We start from the raw sequence: 22,272 nt of genomic DNA, 5'->3' as shown, positions 1-22,272 counted from the left end.
GGTGGGTATTAAAGAGGGCACGTTCTGCATGGAGCACTGGGTGTTATGCACAAACAATGAATCATGGAACACTACATCAAAAACTAATGATGTAATGTATGATGATTAACATAACAATAAAAAATTTAAAAGAAAAGACAAATACCATATGATTTCACCTATACGTGGATTCTAAAAGCCAACCAACCAAACATAAAACCAGAAACAGACTCATAAACACAGAGAACAAACTGGTGGTTGCCAGAAGGGAGGGGGATAGGGAGAATGGGCAAAATAGGTGAAGGGAATTATGATGTACAAACTTCCAGTTTTAAAACAAGTAAGTCACAGGGATGAAAGGTACAGCATAGGGAATATAGTCAATATTATAATAATGTTGGATAGTGACCGATGGTAACTACCCTTATTTCAGTGAGCACTGATAATGTATAGAATTGTCCAATCACTATGCTATATGCCTGAAACTAATATAACATTGTAGGTCAACTATACTCCAAAAATAAAAGTTTTAAAAAGAGAAAGGATCCACTTTCAAGAGATAAAGCAATCAAGAGAACCTGGCTATCAAACAGGGAATTTAAAATAACCATGATTAATATGTCAAAAGCTCCCATGGAAAAGATAAACAGTAAGCATGAACAGATGAGGAATTTCAGCAAACAGAAATAATAAAAATGAAATGTTAGAAATGAAAATAAAAACAAAACATGGCAACAGAGATGAAGAATGCCATCAACAGCTTCATTAGTAAAGTTGACATATAGTAGAAAAAAATCAGTACGCCTACAGATAGGCCAATAAAAATGACCTAAACCAAACCACAAAATGAGTGAAAAAAGTTAAACAGAGCCTCCGAGGCAGTTGTGGAACAGTATCAAATGGTATGACATGCATGTAACTGAAATAACAGAAGGAGAAGAGAGAGAGAAAACAGAGCAGAAGATAATGGCAGGGAGTTTTCCAAATATAATGAAACACATCAAAGCACAGATCCAAGATGTTCAAAAAATCTCAAGCAGGATTAAAAAAAAGACAAAATAAAACAACGAGACACATCATATTTAAACAGCTAAAAGCTAAAGATAGAGAAAATCTTGAAGGCAGCCGGAGGGGGAGAAAAAGGCACATTGTATACCGAATAGGCAAGATGTACGAACATGCAAGCCAGAAAAAACAGATTAAAATCTTTAAAGTGCTGAAAACAAAACACAAAACTTGTGAATCCAGAACACCATACCCACTGAAAGCATCTTTCAGAAATGAAAGAGAAATAAGACTTTTTTGGACCAACAAAAGCTGAAATAATTCATTAGCACCCGACCTGCAATGTTAGAAAAGTTCTTCAGGCAGGGGGATATGATAATATATCACAGAAACTGGGATCTATATAAAGAAATGAGGATCAGAAATCATTAGACTGAAGGTAAATTTAAAGATTGTTTTCCATATCTTTAATTGCTCTAAAGGATAATTATCTAAAGCAAAAACAGTAACAATGTATGTGAGTTTAGAGCATATACGAAACCAAAATGTGTGACAGCAACCGCATAAAAAATGAGAGGATGAAATGGGGGTAGACTGTTGTGAGGTCCCTGTACTACGTGAGAAGCAGCATGATATTATCTGAAGGTGGGCTGTAAGTAAGAAAGATCTTAAACCCGGAGGCAACCACTAAAAAATTTTTTTAAAGAGATATAAATAACAGTCTGGTTATGGAGATAAAATAGAATAAAAAAATTTAATCTAAAACTAGACACAAAGAGAGGAAAAATGGATAAAAACTGAAGGAACTAATAGAAAACAACTAGTGGGGGGGCGCCTGCGAGGCTTGGTCAGTTGAGCGCCCGACTCTTGGTTTCAGCTCAGGTCATGATCTCAGGGTCATGTGATTGAGCCCCACGCGGGGCTCTGGGCTCAGTGGGGAGTCTGCTTGAAAATTCTCTCCCTCTACCCCTCCCGCCATGCGCTCATGCTCTGTCACGCTCTCTAAAAATAAACAATCTTTAAAAAAAAGAAAACAACTGGTTAGATGGAAATTTTTAATGAACCGTATCATTAATATCATTAAATGCAAAGGCCTAGACATGGCAACTAAAAATGGAAATTGTCAGATTGGATAAAAAAGCAAAAACTCACTATATGGGTTACATAAGATCTACTTTAAATATGAAGACACAGAGGGGTGCCTGGGTGGCTCAGTCGTTAGGCGTCTGCCTTCGGCTCAGGTCATGGTCCCAGGGCCCTGGAATCGAGCCCCCAGTCGGGCTCCCTGCTCCGTGGGAAGCCTGCTTCTCCCTCTCCCACTCCCCCTGCTTGTGTTCCCTCTCTCACTGTGTCTCTCTCTGTCAAATAAATAAATAAAATCTTTAAAAAATAAATAAATAAATAAATAGATAAATAGATAAATAAATAAATAAATAAGAAGACACAGAGTAACAGGGTGGAAAAGGATATGCCATGCAAACCTCGAATGATAAGGGGCTGGCAGTGGGAGGAAGAGGGGCATGAGAAAATTTTTAAAGTGATGAAACTATATTTCAATTATACAGTTGACACTTGAACAGCATGGATATGAACTCTGTGAGCACACTTATACAGGAATTGTTTTTCAATAAATACTGTACTGTAAATTTATTTTTTCTTTCTTATGATTTTCTTAACAGCATTTTCCTTTCTCTGGCTTACTCTATTGTAAGAATATAGTATATAATACACGTAACATCCAAAATAGGTGTTAACTTCCTGTTTATGTTATTGGTAAGGCTTCTGGTCAACAGTAGTCTATTAGTACTTAAGTTCTGGGGGTGTTGAAAGTTATACACAAATTTTCAACTGCACAGGGGATCGGCACCCTAATCCCTGTGTTGTTCAAGGGTCAACTGTATACACTAAAAATGGTGAATGTTAATATATACAAAGTATACTTCAATAAGCCTGAATTTTAAAAATAAAATTAAATAAAAATCTATAAACATATACACATTATAAAATGAAATGATAGAACTAAGAACAAAAGTATCTGTTGTGTCAATAAATGTAATTGGTCTATTATCTAGTAAGAGAAAAAATCAGATTGAACTATAAAACAAATTCTAAAATGGTTCTACATATAAGTGAGTTATAAAGATTAAAAATAAAAAGATGGGCAAATGTATTCAAACAGATGAAAACAAAAAGAACACAGAGGTCATGATCTTAATATCAGACAACCCAAATTCTGGGCCAAAAAAAACCCTTGAATTAGACTTTATAATGCTAAGTGTACTAAAAAAAATAATGCTAAGAGTACAATTTACAATGAAGATGTTGCGATTCATAATGAAAGTATTACATTGAAGATGAAAGTAGCTAGAAATATCAAGCATCATATAACATAGCATCAACATTCAAAAACAAAAACTAAGGGAGATTCAAGGTGAAATAGGTTAGCACATATTAGTAATAAGTCTTAAACCTATTTATCTGTCTTGGTCCATAACAGTCTAAGTGGACAGCACTAAGACAACAGAGGAACTAAATAACAACTGGGATGCCTGGGTGACTCAGCCGGTTAAGAGTCTGCCTTCGGCTCAGGTCATGATCTCAGGGACCTGGGCTCGAGTCCTGTGTCGGGCTCCCTGCTCAGCAGGGAGTCTGCTTGTCCTTCTCCCTCTGCTTGTGCTCTCTTTCTCTCTCTCTCAAATAAATGAATAAAATCTTTAAAAAAAAAGAAATTACACACACACACAGATAATAAAAGGCAAGCATACCAGTAGGAAAAAAAAAATGGGTAAGGAATTCTAACAGGTATTTTACTGAACAGGGGACTTCAATATTCCGAAAACTTGGAATGATGTTCAACTCACTAGTGATCAGAGTTGTCCCTCTCCCTCTGCCATTACCTCCTGCTTGTGCTCTCTCTCTCAAATAAATAAATAAAATCTTAAAAAAAAAAGGAATGAAATAACAATAATATTGACCCAAATACAGATCTGCCAAAGTCTGTACTTCAAAGACAAGAGAGTGCTTCTTCTTTCCATGCGTCACAAAATTGACCATATATTAGACAATAAATAAAATCTAAGTAAAATCTCAAAAGAAGAAATAGTTCAGAAAACAGCCACTAATCACAAGGCAATAAAAAGCTAAAATGAATAACATAACCAGAAGATAATAGTTCCTAACAATTGGAAGTTTTTAAGTACTCTTTTAAAATTTTTAGGACAAAGAGGAACTCCAAACTAAAGTTGCAAAATATCTAGAAAATAACAATGTTAAAATATTACATATCAAAACCTACAGGATGCAGCTCAAATAGTGCTCAAAGAAAAACCCAAGCCTGAAATATTTATATTATTAAACAAGAATGAAATAATTTTTGTCAATTGTTTTTGGTCACTCATAAAACAACAAACTATAGAGTGAACACTCAATAAAGTATTTGTTGAATAAATGAAGAACAGAGTAAACTTAGGAAAGTAAAATAAATGAGTTAAATAAAAGAATTTAATTTATTAAAAAAAAAGAAAGAGTAATAGCACCAATAAATATATCTAAGAGAATGTTTCTTGAAAAAATAAAACAGGTAAATTATCACAAACAAGTAGCAGAAAGCACAACTACACCAACTAAAATGTATTAAAGCAGAAATAATCAGACACAGAGGAAACTCAATGAGTCTACAAACCCACTTTGCTCAACCCTAAGCAAATAAATTTAAAGATCTAGAAGTGGATATTTTCTAGGAAGATATAACTTATCAAAACTTACCTCAGAGAAGACAGAAAATCTAAACGAACCAATTACTATAGAAAAAAAAAAAAGAAAAATTTCAAAGATTTACTCCCACAAAACACCACACCCAGATGCCTTCAAAGGGGAGTTAATTCCATATAGTCTTCAAGAGCAAATCATTTCAATGCTATTTAAAGTGTATCAGAACTTAGGGGAAATGGGGGTGGGGAGAAGCTTCAGATTTCTTTTATGAAGCAAGAATAACATTGATACCAACAACTAATGAAGATTAAACACAAAAAGAAAATTGGAGACCAATCTCACTTTATGACTTTGATGCAGAAACTCTAAATAAAACATTAGCAAATAAAATCCTGTAGCACATTAAAAAAATATACTATGAGCAAGTGGGTTTATTCTAGGAATGCGAGAATGGTTCAATATTAGGAGATGGATAATATAATAATTTCCATAGATGATGAAAACCATTGGATAATATTCAACAACCATCCTTCATAAAACATTTAATGATTAAGAAAAGACAGATATTCCTTAACATGATAAAATATATCGGTCTGAATCCAAAAGCCAGGACAATGTCATAGAGCACTAGATGCATTTTCATCAAAGTCAAGAAGTTCAACATGTTCTTGAGGCAATGTAATTAGATAAGAGAAATAAATGAGAGGTGTAAAAATTAGAAAACAACAGTAAAATTATCTGCATTTGTAGATCGTAATATTCTAAACATTGAAAATCTAAGAGAATCTGAAAAAAGAAATACAACAACAAGATAAGCTTGGCATAGCCAGCTCCAAATATAACACATGGATATCAGTAGGTTTCATATACACAAACCATCATCTGTCAAGAATTATGGAGGAAAAGACTGCATTCACAATAGCAACAAATAGATAAATATATAGAATAACTTTTTTTAAATGTGTAAGATTTATATGGAAAAAAAAAACATTTACAATTCCTGCACTCACAAAATTAAAGATCAGAATAAATGTCAAGGCAAACCATGTTCTTTGTTAGGAATTCTCAATATCATATATATATAATTTTCCCTAAATTGATCTCTAAATGTAATGTAATCCCAATAAGAATACATGTGCAAATGTTATATATGTATATATATATAGAAATAGACAAACTGATGATAAGGTAGTTCATATGGAAAAATAAGTGATAATAATAGGGAAATTATTAAAAAAGGAAAGTAAGTATGAGGAGCTAGTCCTACTAAATATGTTTAAAAGCACAAAACAAAACAGAATGACCCTGGAACATGAATGTATAGAAATATTAATGGCATAGGATAGGAAGTCCAGAAACAGCTCCAAATACATATAAAATTTACAATACAAAAAAAGTGGCATCTCAACTCTGTGAAGAAAGGATGGAATAATTAGCATATGGTGCTGGGAGAACAGGATAGCTGCTGAGGAGAAAACAAAGCCACACTTCACATCTTACACCAGGATGAGTTCCAGATTGAACAAAGATTCAAAAGTACAAAATTAAGCCATAAAGTTAGTGTGATAAACCATGGGAAAATTACTTAGTCATTGGAATGGGGAGGACGTTTAAAACTATGATACTGAATCCAGAAGCCATAAAAGCAAGGACTAATAACTTCAACTACATAAATATATTTCTGTGTGGCAAAGACAAAAGAATGACAGCAAAATGAGAAACTATTTGCAACTCTTAACACAGATAAATGGTTATTATACCCAATAAATAAAGAGCTCCTGGGGGCACCTGGGTGGCTCAGTCAGTTAAGCATCTGCCTTCGGCTCAGGTCATAAGTCCCAGGGTCCTGGGATCGAGCCCCGCATCGGGCTCCCTGCTCATCAGGGAGCCTGCTTCTCCCTCTCCTCCCTGCTCATGCTCTCTCTCTCAAATAAATAAATAAAATCTTTAAAAATAATAAAGAGCTCCTATAAATCAACAAGAAAAACATCAACCACCAAATAGAAAAATAATCAAAGGATAAGAACTGAGAGGTCACAGGAAAGAAAACAGAAGTTGCTCTTAAAGATACAAACAGATCCTCAATTTCATAATAAAAGAAATGCACATCAAAACTTCACTGAGAAAAGTTTAAGTCACATACCCTTTGAACCAAAAATTCAGCCCTGTAGGAACTTATTCTGCACATACAGTTCATGTAGTGGGATAAGTGGTGTCCCCTTCCCCCCCCAGTATGTCCACCTCGCACCTGTGAAGGTGACCTTATTTGCAGTTGTGATTGAATTAAGGATCTTTTTTTTTTTTAAGATTTATTTATTTATTTATTTATTTATTTGACAGAGAGAGACACAGTGAGAGAGGGAACACAAGCAGGGGGAGTGGGAGAAGGAGAAGCAGGCTCCCCGCTGAGCAGGGAGCCCGATGCGGGGCTCGATCCCAGGACCCTGGGATCATGACCTGAGCCGAAGGCAGAAGCTTAACGACTGAGCCACACAGAAGCCCCTGAATTAAGGATCTTGAGATAAGATCTTAGATTAACTGGATGGACCTTAAATCCGATGACAAGTGTCCTTATAAGACACAGAGAGACACACAGAGTGGGAGTCAATATGAAGACGAAGCAGAGACTGGAGAGATGCATCTATAAGCCAAGGAACACCAAGGACTTCCAGCCACCACTAGAGGCTAGGAGAGAGGCACAGAGGACATCTCTGGAAGGAACCAAGGCTGCCAACACCTTGTTTCAGACTCCTGGCCTCCCAAACTATGAGAGAATTCATTTCTGTTGTTTTGAGCCACCCAGTTTGTGCTACGTTGTTGCTGCAGCCCTGGGAAGCTAATGCACCCCCCACCCCCCCCCACCCCCGAAAAAGAATGTACATCATCCATCACAGCATTATTTGTAGTAAAACAAGACTGGAAACATGAAGACAACTGTTTACGTTCAGTCCAGTGGAAACAGTATGCAGGTATAAAAAGGAATAAAATCTCTTTACAGACTGATGTGGAATGTTCTCTACCAGTCCCAACAGGAAACAGAGGCCACTCAAAATAGGAGAGTTTATTTACAAGGGACAAATTATGAAGGTGTCGACAGGCATGTAGGAGCCCATGAGGGGGACCACTGCTATGAGGGGGGTAGGGGCAGGAGGCTCTCATCCACCCCATGTCCGAAGGACAAGCTTCCAACCTAAGCACAAGGTACTCTGGAAGAATTTGGATCTGGTGGTATGCTGGAAGGCCCCAGAGGCCTGTGGATGGCCACAGCCAGCCTAAGGTGACCTCCCAGGGATGGAGACAGAGTCCATCTCCCAATCTCCCTCTTCTCCCTCTCTCCTTCTGATCTCCCCATTGGCTGACCCCAGCTGGATGCCACAGGAAAAGGAGCCTTGTGAGGGCTCCAGCCCCAGGACAAGGGGCAGCATGGGGCACGGCAGGGAGTGATCTGGAGGGGCACAGAAGCCCCAGCATAAGCTCCAAGATTGTTTTTTTAAAACAAGGTGCAGAACAGTATAATAGAGTATATCACCGTTTCAGTGAGAAAGAGAACAAGAGTAAGATATATGCATTGGTTATATGTGCCCAGCAGATCTGGTTGTGCCCCCTCACCCTCACCCTGTACCAAGAAAATGACTCTATTTGATGCTCTATGGAGAGGTCTGGGGTGTCTGGGGAACAGGAGTTGGTGGGGGGAGACTTTTATATACCGCATTACACCTTTTGAATTTTGAACCATACAAATGGTTCAAAATGTTCAAATTTTTTATTTATATTGAAAACTGTAAATCAAACTGAATTTTTAAAAGCCCAGTGTCCACCCCTGACAGCAGCTGATTATGTTCAGTGAGAGAGGGGCAAGAACGATCCGTGCTGAGGACGAGTCACGAGAAGAAGCATGCCCACCTGTCAGGTAACGCCTGCAGCACGGTGGGCATCAGCACCCCCGAGATAGCTTTGTAGAGGATGGAGTCACACACGCCGACGATGTTCACCACCGTGGAGGAGCCCAGCACAGGCAGCATGTGGGGGGGCATTCCTTGCCAAAAGTGCAGAAGGAAACTTTGAACCTGTATTGACCCACAGAAAGGAGAACCATGAGGTTACCCGGGGCCCTCCCAACAAAGCCTGGGGACTTCACCAGCCTGCAGTGGGGTCGTCCGTTCCCCCTGCTGTGGGAGAGGAGGCCCCGCCCCCACCTTCCCCCTGCCCATCTGTGCGCTACACCCTCCACTGCAGAACCACCCGGCCTGGCAGCCTGGGGTCGACTGTGCCCTGCGAGAGAGGACTAGCACATTAACCCGGCGACCCCTTCATGCTCACCATGGTCCGGGAGAAGTTTAAGGAAGGGAAGGTGGGATATTGCTCTTAACAAACTCAGAGTGCTAGCGCTCACTATTCTTTGGGCCTTTTGGGGGCCCTTGGGTGTTCTCAAAAAGAAGGGAGCAATGTGTGAGGTGCTGGTAAAAGGCATGTATCTTGAAGGGAGGAAATTACAGGTCTCAGACAAGTCTCCCGATTCAAATGTGTGTACCAAACCCAGAAGAAAATGCAAGAACCTCTTCCTATCCAAATTCCTCCATTCCCCAAAGAGCCCTGGTTGTTGCCACTATGGGATGCCAGATAGTGGTATGCGGGCGGTAAGCCATGTGGGCATTCCCACCCCAACCAGTAGCACAGAACAGAAACACAGGCGGCACTCGAGAGTGCATTATCAATACGACAGCAGGGGCCTGGCTGTGGGGCTGATGAGCACGCAGCAGAGCCCGTATCTAAGGCAGACAACTCTTCGGTGGCCTGTATACCTCCAGCTTCTGGTGCGTGAGCTGGAGGTCAGGGAGAGAGCAGGTGGGGGCCTGGGGTGCAGGACAAGATAAGGGAAGTGAAGGGGAACAGCAAAGATGGTTAACTGATGTATATAATACTATTAAAAATAACTAGAATTAAAAAAAAAATACCTAGAGTTTAGCTAACACTGAGGAGTGGCTCATCTTGAAGATAGGGAACGAATGACTGAATTTTTGTGAATTCTCATAGGCTCGACTTGGTTCCTGGACTATGTGTCCTTCTTTTCCCCACAGATGGGTACTCTCGAACCCTCACATGTAGCATCACCCATATTCCTGGTTCCCTAAATCAACCCTGATCCAATGCAAAAGATATGTTAGTACCCCTTGTCTAATACTTTGGAGGTAGTATTACTGTGGGCATTAGCTTTATTTATAGAGGGACTACGACATGCCAGGTACTTCACATAAGTTCTCTCATGGAATACTTGTAATATTACTACAGCTGAGAATCCTTGCTCCCATTCTGTAGAGATATTAACTTACATGTCCAAATCCAGACAGCATGTCAGGGAATGGATGAGACGGAGCCCATGTCTGTCTCAGTCATTCGGCCAATCAGTCTCATGACTAGTTTGTTCTCATGGTAACAGGCCTTCTATCCCATTCCTGACACCCATAGCTCTCCTTGGATGGCTGCCCACTTCCCAGTTTTCTACCCCTGCCCTGGCGACTTGCAGTGTCCCTCAGGCCCCTTCTAGGAGTAGGGTCTTGCTTTCCTCTGACCAGGCTACCTCTGACTCAAGTCTGGTGACCTGAGCTCAGCCTCCTGTGGACAGACATCCCCGACATCCATGGCCTGCACTGAGTGGGAGGCTTAGGAGATAAGGCATGGGGAGAAATCATGTCCCCTGACTTCCTAGGGGGCACATGGTAATTGAACAAAAACATGATCAAAGTGGTGAATGAAGTTCAGGTTTATAAACTGTGACACTTAGGTCACAGTTCCATTTATTCCACAATAATGAAAATATCGCAGAGCATTCAGCCAGATCGAAAATTAAAACAGAAAATGCAGATGCGTGAAGACTGTCTTCCAGACTTCCAACCCTGGCCCCACTACCAACCAGGGGTGTAATATCTCTAAGCTTAGAGATGGGTAAGCTTCCTCACCTGTGAAATGGCAGTAAAAGTAGCACTTACTGCATAGGTTTTGGTAAAGATTCCTAAAAAGTACCTATTTTAGTGCTTGGCACACAGTAGATGCTTAATAAAGGTTAGTGGTGGTGGTGGTGATTTACATCACGGAGACACTGTCACTACCAGCCCCAAGAAATCCGTGGACTCCCCTAAGCTTTGTGACACCTTGCCTAAGCTTCTGAGTGTCGCCCAGCCAGGATCCCCATTGTGGTTCTGCTCACCTGTCAAGGCTCTTGTTCTGTCATTGGGACACCTGGTGGCTGACTGCTGGGTTTGGCCTGAGCCTGGAGATGGCCGGGGCTCTTGGATAAGCTGTTTTCTTTCTAGAGGACCCTCCATTGTTCCCTGATCCCAGCTTGTCCCAGGCATCAGCCTCAGGCCGGGCCCTGGACCTCCCTTCCTGCCCTTCCAACACCACCTAACAACCTCTGCCCAGTTGATTCCTACGATTTGGTAGCTTCTGAATTCATCTGTCTTTCTTAGCTCTCCTTGCATGCAGCCCTACTCCTTTTTTTTTTTTTTTATGTGAGCAGTCAATTTCTAGCAGAAATTCTGAAAAAGATCAGCGGCTGTGTAGGTTAAAACAAATCTGTGGAAAATCAGTCTTTAGCAGGCATCTGTCTGTTTTAAGCCTGCTCAACTTGCACAGGGAGCACTGATCAGTCCTCAGTTTCCTAAGCAGCCTTTGGAGAGGGGGGTGTTGGTCAGTTTTGACCTCACTTTCTACCCTCCACATTTCAGGCCATTTAACATCCTAAGGTACTTGTTCCTTGGAGTGAGAAGGAAAAGGAAGGAGGGAGAAGAGTGGAAAGGTCAAGAGCCGAGACTTAGAAGTTGAGTGTGAAATGAATAGACACAGTGTTACACAGGAGGTGGAGCTGGTGGGACCTCCCAAGGGGCTGGATATGCAGGGTGAGGGAAAAAGAAGCATCAAGATTCGTGGCTTGAGCAACTGGGTGAGTGGTGATGGCAATCTGAGATGGAGAAAACAAATTCAGGTGGAAAGTCAGAGCTCTGATTTGGCCACGTTAAGTTGGATGTCAATTCAACTGAGTCTGGAGCTTAGGCCTAAATATCTAAATATGAGAGCTATCAGCTTTTATAAAATAGAGATCATGTCTACCCAGTACTAGGACCCAATAAGATCACTGAGGCAAAATGCCTGGCAGCATGTAGGCATCCAACAAACAGAAACTGATTATCAGCCAGAAGGGAGGAGGTTTCCTTATTCCTTGTAAGTGTAAGTGGTGACATCATCAGAGGCAAAGGATGGAAAAGCATTATTTAAAGTTTTCTGGATTATCTGCTTCAGTTCCCTGAACTCCCACCAGCCCTTTCCTTCTTGGCTCAGTGAAGCATCAGGAGACAATTTCCTTAAGAATACCTATGTAGGTTTTCTATTTCTTTTCCATATCCGTATTTACTTCATCCCAAATATACTAGCACCTTGTGGAAACACATCTGGTAACTTCCAGTCAGGGATACTTAGTTGCTACTGTGTTGAAAGGATGTCAACAAAACATTAGCCACCAAAATACTTACCGTTCTTATGCTCTGATTTCAAAATCAGACACTTCCATGAATTCTTATGTAGATAAAATGATCATCTCCATTTTATGGCCAAAGAAATTGAGGCTCAGAGGGGTTATGTACCTTGCTCAAGGTCACAGACTGGTAAGTGGTGGATTTGGACTCAAACACAAGACTCTCTGGACTTGACAGCTCTTTATGCAACGTAGTCTGGAGAAGGCTTTGCAGGGAGTCCCCTCTGTGCAGACTGGGGCTCTCTGTACTTGCCTCACTGTGCTACAAGGCCGTGACATTTTTACAACCCTTCACCCATCCATCCATGCACTCATCTCCCCAACAAATATTTACTGAGAGCCCAAGAGTATGGCTGACATGGATACAGGAGCAAACAAGACAGGCAAGTTCCCTGCCCTCAAGGGCTTACACTGTGTTGGTAAGAGACAAACAGTGAGCCAGCCAACAAGATAATTTAAGAATGTGTTCCCAGCATTAGTTATGACCTCAACCCTTAAAGATCTTGAAGACCTGAAGCAAACTGCAATGTCAAGGTGTACCAGATGCACCCATCATTCACTTACCCATGACTTTTCTCAGCTGTGGGAGAAAGCCATGCCCATCAAAGGGAAAATATCCCCTTTCATTCTTTTGTGGCTGAGTAGAATGAACTACATCTTGATTACCCATTTAAAAAACAGCCACCAAATATCCCTGCTAAGGGAGTGGAGAGAATATTGGACTGGAGGTGTCAGGTGACAAAAGAGGCAGTCATGACTTTGGCCCTAACCGAATGTGTGACCTTGAGCAAGTCTTTTAACTCTCTGGTTGACATACCTGATAAGAGCAAGCATTTGTATGACCTTTTATAGTTTACAAAGGGTTTTTGCTAGGCATTGTCTCATATTCTCCCTCCAGGAACCCTATGCATTAGAAAGGCAGGGATAATATTTTTATCTTCATTTCTAGGATAAACAATAAAGGCCTTCATGGCAGAGCCTGGGCTCTGAGTCTGGCACTTTCCCCACAGGAGCACTCAGCCTCCTGAAGGTTTCTGCAGTCCTCACTATATACTCTGCATCTGAATTTCTGGTGTGCATTCCTATTCCCCCACCCCCCAGACTGGGTCTTTCTTCTTGCCCCATTCTTGAGACTTATAACAGGTGCATGGCCATTAGGTGCCCAGTAAGTGTTGGGATTAACGCATGGAATTAAGTGCAACGAGATGATGAGAGTGAGTTTTGAGGTGAATGAAGTACATGGGATGGTCACTAGTTCTGTGGTTAGTACTTGTAGTGGAGAGAGACAGCTGGCCCCTACAGCTCCAAGCTCCTCTTCCGTGGTAGTGAAGTGCTGCCAAGGGAGGGACTGGATCCCCTTCCGTCAAAGTGGGGCCATGACACCAGGTTTTGTCAATGGAACACGGGCAAAAATGATGTGCTTTATTTCTGGGCTGACAAGGTTAAGAAGTGGGTATGTCTTCCCTGTAATCCTTTTCCCCATTGGTCAGCTGAACAAAGAGGATGCCAAGGCTCTAGGACAGGGTGTGGCCACATGGTGGAAGGAGCCTGGGTCCCTCAACTACCCCCAGGAACCAGCCTTCCCCCTGTGAGCGTCCACACCGGGTCGTGACACCAGTGAGAAATAAACTTCTAATGTATTAAAACTTAGGGTTATTTGTTACAGAAGCCGGTGTTGTCTGAACTGAGGATGAACCTTCATCTGCTCTCATCTCAGTGATCTTTGGGATGTAAGACATAGCCAAACCACAACATGAGAGAAAGCAGTGATTTTTCTTTCTTTAAAAAAAAACCACTTCAATGGCTGCTCAAGGAATTGGGAGGTTTAAACAATTTCGTGAATAAAAGCCAAGAGCAGGATCAAGAGTCCTTCTCTACCAGCACCCTGCTATCTCCTCTGGAGCTGTGGTCTGTGAGCCAAGTGCCAGCTTGCAGGCAACCACCAGCACCCAGGTTATGAGGGAACAGTCAGTGAGCTCACACAAGTTAAGTGGAGCACACAGTGAATGTTCACCGTTGTGAGACATGGCAGCAGAAAGGCACAAGACTGTGGGGGAGAGAGCATTTTGTGCTTTACGCCATTTTGTACCCTCCCCTCTCCCACAGTGCACCCCCCAAAACACACATTAGGGAATCTCCGGGATCCTGTCCACCAATAGCTCCTGGTTTTTATAGCCCCATTGGAGCCTGCATCGTCCTCAAATTCAATGTCCACAACCTATGCCAGGGGGTGGGAGAGGAGGGGTTTAGATTTTTTTTTTTTTTTTTTTGGCCTGATGGCATTTTCTGGAAACAGAAAGGCCTCAGGTTTATCGGGTGAAATGTGTGGCTTCTTGTCATCCCTCTGGAAGGCTCTTTTGGATGGCATTTTAGGCAAGATTTTATTGTCTCTCCGGTTATGTAACTGGTACTTCATCCTCTCTTATTTCTCCTCTCCATCCTTTAACTGTACTATTTTAAAATAAAAAGAAAATGGAGCCTCAGGAAAAGATTAAATCCAAAATATAGGAAAGCTTTCCTTCAGTTTCTCTGAACCTATAATACTGGCTATAACGATAACCCCATGAAACCACCTCCCTCGCAAGCCAGCGGGGCAGGAGGCAGGGCATGAGTTAGGTCAAGGAGCAGGCCAGGCCACTACTGTCCACACAGAAGATATGTAAAATAGGGGTAAGGACAGTGCTTGCTTTCTGGGATCGCTGGAAAGATCATGTGAGCTAATGCACATCAGGGGTTTCCAAAGGTCTGGCACCCAGTAGGAGCTCGCGAAATAGGAGCTCCTCCTACTACAATATTTTAATACAGAGTATTCCACAGCTCAACGCTTACTGACCTACCTCATCAAAGTTGGCTCTTATTACAGTGTCCAGTATTCTCTGACAGTGTGTTCTGTACATCATAATAAAGGTAGAGACCTGTGGGGAGTGTCAACAACAAAAGCATAATTAATACACATTACTGCTGCCCTCCCTTGGAATTTCAATTTTCAAGTCATTTATTCCCTGTTGAGGGGATGAAATTCGCTTAACACTTACTCATCCTATAAGACCCAAGTAAGTCTAACTTTCATTCGTGGTGCTCTCTGACCTGAGCTCCCTCCTCTGTGCTCCCATGGCATCTGGGCATGTTTCTCCATCGGAGCACCTGCCCTGTGATCCAGTGGAAAACATGGGTTTCTCTCTCCCCCATTCTCCACCCGTGAGACGATGCGCCCTGGGAAAATTTAAATGGCATATTATTCATGCTCGTGTATCCAGCACTTTGCACGGCGCCTGGCCCATAGTAGAGTTCAGTAGGGTATATTAATTAAATTCTCCTCATCAGCTAAGATACTGAAAAGTTAAAACCCAGTGAGTACTTTTAAGAAGAGGTGTTTGCCAAAAATGACAAAAAGACATTCAGAAATTTCCTGGAATCTGCTCTGCAAAAGAATTTCATCTCCAGCTCCATTTATCCAAGACTTTTAAAGCTATAATATAGGAAACTTTTTTTTTTTAAGATTTTATTTATTTATTTGACAGAGAGAGACATAGCAAGAGCAGGAACACAAGCAGGGGGAGTGGGAGAGGGAGAAGCAGGCTTCCCGCGGAGAAGGGAGCCTGACGTGGGACTCGATCCCAGGACCCTGGGATCATGACCTGAGCTGAAGGCAGACGCTTCATGACTGAGCCACCCAGGCCCCCTATAGGAAACTTATTGATTAAAAAAAAAAAAAAGCAAATTTGAGGGGAAAATTTTTTTTTACTAGTTCTTAGATTTAAGTCAAGCGTTTACAGATATTCTTTTTGCATGTAGACATGCATTCATTTTATGTAAACTTAGTTTGCTTATGCATGAGCATCCATCTTCCCCCTTGGCCTGAGATTCCTGGGAGCAGGACTCACGTCTCAGTTACAGTGTATCCCAGCTCCCAGGGGGATATGTAGACAGCAGAAGCTCTACATCTACTGGTGCACTGGGCTGCTTCAAGATAGGTATGTGAGAGATGTATTTCCAGTCATTTTCTCCAAATACCCTATGACCTAACCTATCTGATTCATGGTACCTATAAAGTCTTCTTTGTCTATGGGACTATGATTTCACAACATCCTCTGCAGCACATGGGGAAATAAACTGTATCCTCTAAAAAAACAATCTAGAGCAAAGGGGTTCTTCCTTTGTGAAATGAGAACAGTGTAGTATCATAGATGGATAGGTAGGGAGGTTAGATAGGTAGATAAACTTTTTATTTTAGGAGAGTATTGAATTTGCAGGAAAGTTCTGAAAATAGTATGGGGAGCTCCCATATGCCTCACATCCATTAGCTCTATTGTTAACATTTTACATTAGGATGGTACATTTCTCACAACTAATGAATAAATACAGGTACATTATCATTAACTAAAGTCCATATTTTATTCAGATTCCTATCTTTATATTGTTTTTGTTTTTGTTTTTAGAGAGAGTGAGCATGTGAGTGGGGGGGTGGCAGAGGGAGAGGGAGGGAGAGAATCCTAAGAAGACTCCACACCCAGCTCAGAGCCCGACGCGGGGCTCAATCCCACGACCCTGAGATCATGACCTGAGCTGAAACCAAGAGTTGGATGCTTAATCCACTGATCCACCCACACACCCCTCTATCTTTATATTTTTAAACTCACCATTTCGTACTGAGAGAGAAAAAGAGAGGGAGAGAGGTTGTGTGTGTTGTGTCAGAGAGAGAGAAAGGGAAGCCACCCACTCCCAGCAACACCTCAGATGTGGTCACCTTCTCCTCAGGCAGACTGGCTGGCAGATTTAGATCTTTGACATTTGGAAACTCTGGCAGCAACGTTCCAAGTTTGGACCGGGGTGAATATGCCACCGTCTGTTTGCTCACTTCTTTCTTGCCCGTCTCGCTCACCCAGGCGGCTCCTTTCTTGGAATACATCACATCATAATACTGGGAGCTTTCCTTCACCGCAATGCCGTAGTAATGGTACCTGGGCCAGAGAGAGAGAGAGAGAGAGACCCACATGCACCATTATCAGGTACAGTTTCTGGAGCAGGGGGTTGGTGCCCAAGGCCAAGGATGGCTGGGCCCATCCTCCCTGGGCTAGAAGAGTTAACTCTCCTGGGAGACTTGACATCTCAGAAATCTAGAATTAAACCAAAGTTGCAAGTTGCCAGCCATCAATCAGGCAGGTAAAAATAACCAAAATTGCCTCCTACAGAAAATGTTAAGTCAAATACTTTACAAAGCAGAAAGGGGGGATGAAAAAGATTTCCATTTGTATTTAATCTCTTGTATCGAGCCAATGTGATCTCAGAGGTACAGAACTCAAGGGTCCTTTTCTCTGGAGACCCAAGAAGAAGGGGGTGTTTGCAACCACTAACGGTACTTTGGCTTAGGTCTTTCTTAGTCAATAAATGGTAGTCTTAACTGTATCTTTAAAAAGATATATTCAGTGGCTCTGTTGGCACTGGATATGTAAAAGACCGAAACCTGATTAACTCAAATGGGCTTAGTAATAGCAATGTTGTCCATGAAGACGAAGGAGGGATAGAGGCTGCATTTTGTTAGATTTTAGCTACAGAAACTACTGAGCACTTGCTACACACTAGGCACTTTGCAAACTGCTTTACCTACATGAATTTGAAAACTACTACTAGAAAATGGGGATTAGTACAGTCTTTCTACAGAGGAGCAAGACGGAAGAAAGCTTAAGAAATCTGCTCTAGGTCATCCAGCTTTTTAGAAGAGGTTCTTGAACACCCGTCTGTCTGACCACAAAGGCACTATGCTGCCCAGCAGAAAACACTGCAGGATGTGACTGCAAACCCGGAGTCACTTACGGAGCGTAATAAAAATACAGATGCCTAGGCCCTTCCCAGACCAACTGATTCAGAACGGGGCGGGGGGCCAAGAATCAGCCCTGGGACAAGCACCACAGGTCATTCTGATCCACGTCAGTTTGAGACTGACTAGCCTGCTCGGTTGAGCACCTGCATCATATTCCCCACTCTATGATCCCCAATCGTTGAGAGACTGCCATTATTTACTGTTGTAAATTGATGCTCATCACAGCAGCTAACGTAGTGCTAAGTACTCTACACACATTATCTTAGTTAATCTCACAAAACCCCAGTAAGGCTGGAATTAACTATTAGCCCCATTTTACAGACTAGGCAACTAAGGCCCAGGGAATTTAAGTAACCCACCCAAAGATCACCCACTGAGTAGAGGCAGGATTTGAACCTCTAAAGTGCTTTAACCACTAAGCCAGTGATTCTCAAACTTTCACTACTACTAAGAATCACCTACAAAACATTAAAATACAGACTCCTGGGCTCCACCCCCCAAAGATTCTGATTTAGTAGGTCTAGAGTAGGTTTCTATAGTCACATGGCAATGCTATTGGAAGTAACTCATGGACCTTGCTTTCAGAAATGCTGTACAAGATATTAATTACTCCTTGCTGCTCATGGAGATACGGCTGGTGGTAGTCATAAAAGAATACCAGCGAGAAAGCATTCTGAGTTATGGGAGAGGCTTCACAGGGAGATGAGCACACATAACCTCCCCTCTCCCTACCCCCCTTACTCCTGATACCATTCTGTCATATTTCTGCTTAGTGGGCATCCCGTCTCTATCTGAATGCCTCCTGGGATGAAGAACTCAGGCCCTCCGAAGGCAGCCCAGTTCATTTTGGGTCGGGAGAGTGATCAGAAAGTTCTTCTTTGTGTTGAGCTGCTCTCTGTCTTCTGCACCTTCTACTTCCCAACCGTCATAACTGCCTGCCCATCGGGGAGGGGCCCTCGGGGTGGGGGAGGGGCCAATTCCGTGAGCTCCAGGAGTGCCCTCCAGGTGGCCAGCCAGGCAGTTAGGACACGCCTCCCCAACCTTAACAAAGTTCCCCTTTATAATCTCTTGAGATCAAGGGAGTGTTAACATATTCAGATCAGACCACTTCTTGATTTTCCAGAGTGTGTGTTGCTGAAATCAGCAATTGCAGCGAAGCTATTGCTCTGATCACTTCTCGGTTTTTCTGTTTCAGTTCTGTAGGACACGTCAACACAATCCACAGTCACCCCCCCACCCCATGTATTCTGTCAAGGTAAATTTGTTGAGGGATTTTTCTCTCTAAGCCAGAGTGGCAGGTTGACAACTAGAGCTTCTTGTTACCTTTCAACTGGTTGAAGGTGTGACCAACCTTGGGGGAAGGGGTTGGTACTTATGGAGGGGAATACCATCAAATTGACACCACCGATTTTTTAAAGAAGATACTGTCCAATTTGCCAACTTCTGGGTTAAAGAAGAAGAAAAAAAACAAAAACAGGCTCTCACATGTAGGCAGAAGGAAACTTTCTCCAAGTTTATAAAGGATGGGGAAATGGTTCTGTTCTATCTTTATTATCTTTCCTCCCTGTCTCTATTATATAGTATCTATTTTTGCAGTCTTATTTCTACTCTTCTATCTTAGAGATAAGCAACAATGTATTGGAGCCAGCGACTCTTTAAAGACCCATTCATTTCCATTCATTCAATACTCTTCCAACCACTCTCTTGAATCTGTGGACTGAATTGCCCATCGTGGGCCAACCACTGGGCTTACCAGCAAATAAGTAAGGAGGGGTGTGGTTTTGTATCTATACTCTTACCAAGGCTGAAGCCTCAATTTTAAATACTGGCTTTTTTCTTTATAGATGAGATGAGATTTGTTCTTCAGAGCAGTCACCTTGGAAAATTCTTAGAAATTTATTCCAAAATGTCCCCTGCTCAAAATTTTCTGTAAGCTCATTGGAAATTGCCCCCAGAGCTTCCAAGCCACACACACACAAACACAATGAGTCTTGTTATTGTCAGAGATTTACCAAAAAGGGGTTTTCCCAGTTTGATCATCTACTTTTTTTTTTTTTTTTTCCTAACTTAGCTCCAAAGTGAAATCCACCCTGGGAGGATGGGAATGCTGCCCAGGGATGGCAGGAGCAGGGGGAGTGAGGGGATATTGTGGGACATGCTGTTTTTGAAGTAAAACCCTTAGTTTCAAGTCTTACAAGTCCTATATGGTTGTTTTTGGTTTTGTTTTGTAAAGTGTCAGTATTTTGTAAGTCCGTATGTGCTGATCTGCTACTCAACATGGTCAAAATATTTAGAAATGCTACAGAATAAGGCACCCTCTAGTGGAGTCACCGTGTATATCAACATAATAAAGGTTCTGAGAAGTCCTGCATAAAGAAACCTACTGAACTCCGTGCTTCTCAAACGTACGTGGCCAAAAGAGCTTTTCCATGGAACACCTGTTAACGTCCAATGATTTTTGAAACACGCTTTGAGGCAAATCTTATAAATCCAGATTTTAGTGAAGCCTGTACAGTGAAGAGATTCCATTCCCACCAACTCCCACGTAGAAGAAGGGGTCCACTCATCCTTCTCACTTTTCAGGACTCTTCCAGAAAGGCCTTTCCCGGGCTACCCTTTCTAAACTAGGCCACTCTCCTTTTGTTATTCTCTATGACAAGCCTCTTTGTCACAATCTGAGTATCTCGTTTGGATCTGTCTTCCCCACCAGAGTACACGCTCCCTGAGGGCAGGTGATCCATACCTTGCACTGTACATGAGACACACAGAAAGTGTGAAAGCAAACACGGGCGGGTTGGTTAACAGCACGCCCTGTGTACCAGGGCCTGGCTGGACCTCTCCACCCCATCTCCCTTGCAGGGATTGGTGCAGGCTGCCTCTCTGGTCGACTGGATACTATCAGAGTAGAAAATGTGCTCAGCAAGACAATCCAAGGAACCTAGAGATGGTCCAGGAAGCCACCAAGTGCTCTTTTAAGTGATGCCCAAGACCATTTGACAAGAACACCTAAAGGCAGGGTGGCATAAAGTCAGATTCCTTAAAGCAGCTGACTGGGTCCGATGGCCCTGGGCCTTCCCACAGCGTCTGTTTCAGGGGTCCTGGGAGAGGGGCCCCCAAGGTCTAAAGCTCCTCCGTGCCAGGTCCAGACCTCCCGCCAGGCCTGTGAACGGAGCTCAGGATAGAAGACTGGGGGTGCGCCCCTGACTCAGAGATGCGCGCTCTGCGGATGGGACGGCCGCCGGTGCTTACTTTGACTGTCCTCGGGTCCCGAGTCTTCTGGTGGTTAACTGAGGAAACTGCTGCCTTATGATCTGTAAGTCAACACAAGAGTCAGTTACCCATCGGGAAAATTTGGGAGCACAGTCACTGCATTTTACAAAGAGCAATCCAAAGAAAATGGAAAACACACGTCCTTGATTGCAATGACTTACTGGGAGTCAGTCGGGACCCTGGAGAAGATACCAGTGTTGGGAGCTGGGGGAGGTGAGCACGGGGGTGACAGTGGGGCCCTGGCCTTTGAGGGGTCTCACTTGGCTGCCCTGTGCTTCGCCCTCCTGCTCACAATGTGGGGGGAGTACAGGCTGATGCAGAATGTGTCAGCCCTGCCACTTAAAGCCTTCCAATGGATTCCATTGCGCCTGGAATGTCACCGGTCCCTGCTCTTACCTCCTGGTCTTCCTTTCCTGTGACTCACCCTTACTCACCAGACTGCAGCCACGCTGGCTTTTTAAAATTCTTTTCCCTATTCCTGAAGCACACCAGGCTCACTCCCACTGGGGGCCTTTGTAAGGTAGTTCCTTCCGCCCCAGAATGCAGCCTCATCCACATCCCCACAGGATTGGCTCCTTTGCTTACAATGTTCAGGCATCTGCCCAGAGCCCTTCTCTGACCAGTCTTCTTCTCACTCCACACTCTGAAATTATCCTGTGTACTTGCTCCCTGTGTGCCTATTTTCTGCCTCCCCTACTTGAATGTAAGCTCCCTGAGAGCAGGGACCCAGCACCAGGCTTGGCACCTGCGAGGAGCTCCATCGTGTTGCTGAGTGGAGGATGAAGCCCAACCCCTGGCCGGGGATATGCTCGGCTCATCTGCAGTGTTGCCTAGGATATTCATGCAGATTTGCAAGAAACTTGGAAGCAAAGCCATCTGCCAAGGTGAAGACACAGCCAGCAGGCCTCATCCTTGGTGTTTACAGAGATGATGTTTGTGGAGAGGCAGGATGATTTTA

General features: G+C 42.8%; 1 protein-coding gene across 3 annotated transcripts in view; it reads right to left on the bottom strand.

Moving 5' to 3' along the window:
- The window catches only part of RFX4 (regulatory factor X4), a 156,449-nt gene that overhangs the window by 55,549 nt on the left and 78,628 nt on the right, over positions 1-22,272 (bottom strand). For all 3 annotated transcript variants that reach the window (XM_081822350.1, XM_081822351.1, XM_081822352.1), the window contains 4 exons: positions 21,294-21,355; positions 16,971-17,184; positions 15,061-15,138; positions 8,599-8,762 (listed from right to left, as the gene is read on the bottom strand). In XM_081822350.1, the coding sequence (XP_081678476.1) occupies positions 8,599-8,762; positions 15,061-15,138; positions 16,971-17,184; positions 21,294-21,355 (518 nt within the window). The remainder of the gene's footprint in view (positions 1-8,598; positions 8,763-15,060; positions 15,139-16,970; positions 17,185-21,293; positions 21,356-22,272) is intronic.

This window comes from Leptonychotes weddellii, chromosome 5, assembly GCF_054177405.1.
Source record: "Leptonychotes weddellii isolate Sample4059 chromosome 5, ASM5417740v2, whole genome shotgun sequence".
Classification (NCBI taxonomy): Eukaryota; Metazoa; Chordata; class Mammalia; order Carnivora; family Phocidae; genus Leptonychotes; species Leptonychotes weddellii.
This window is presented reverse-complemented; position numbering and strand designations above follow the sequence as displayed.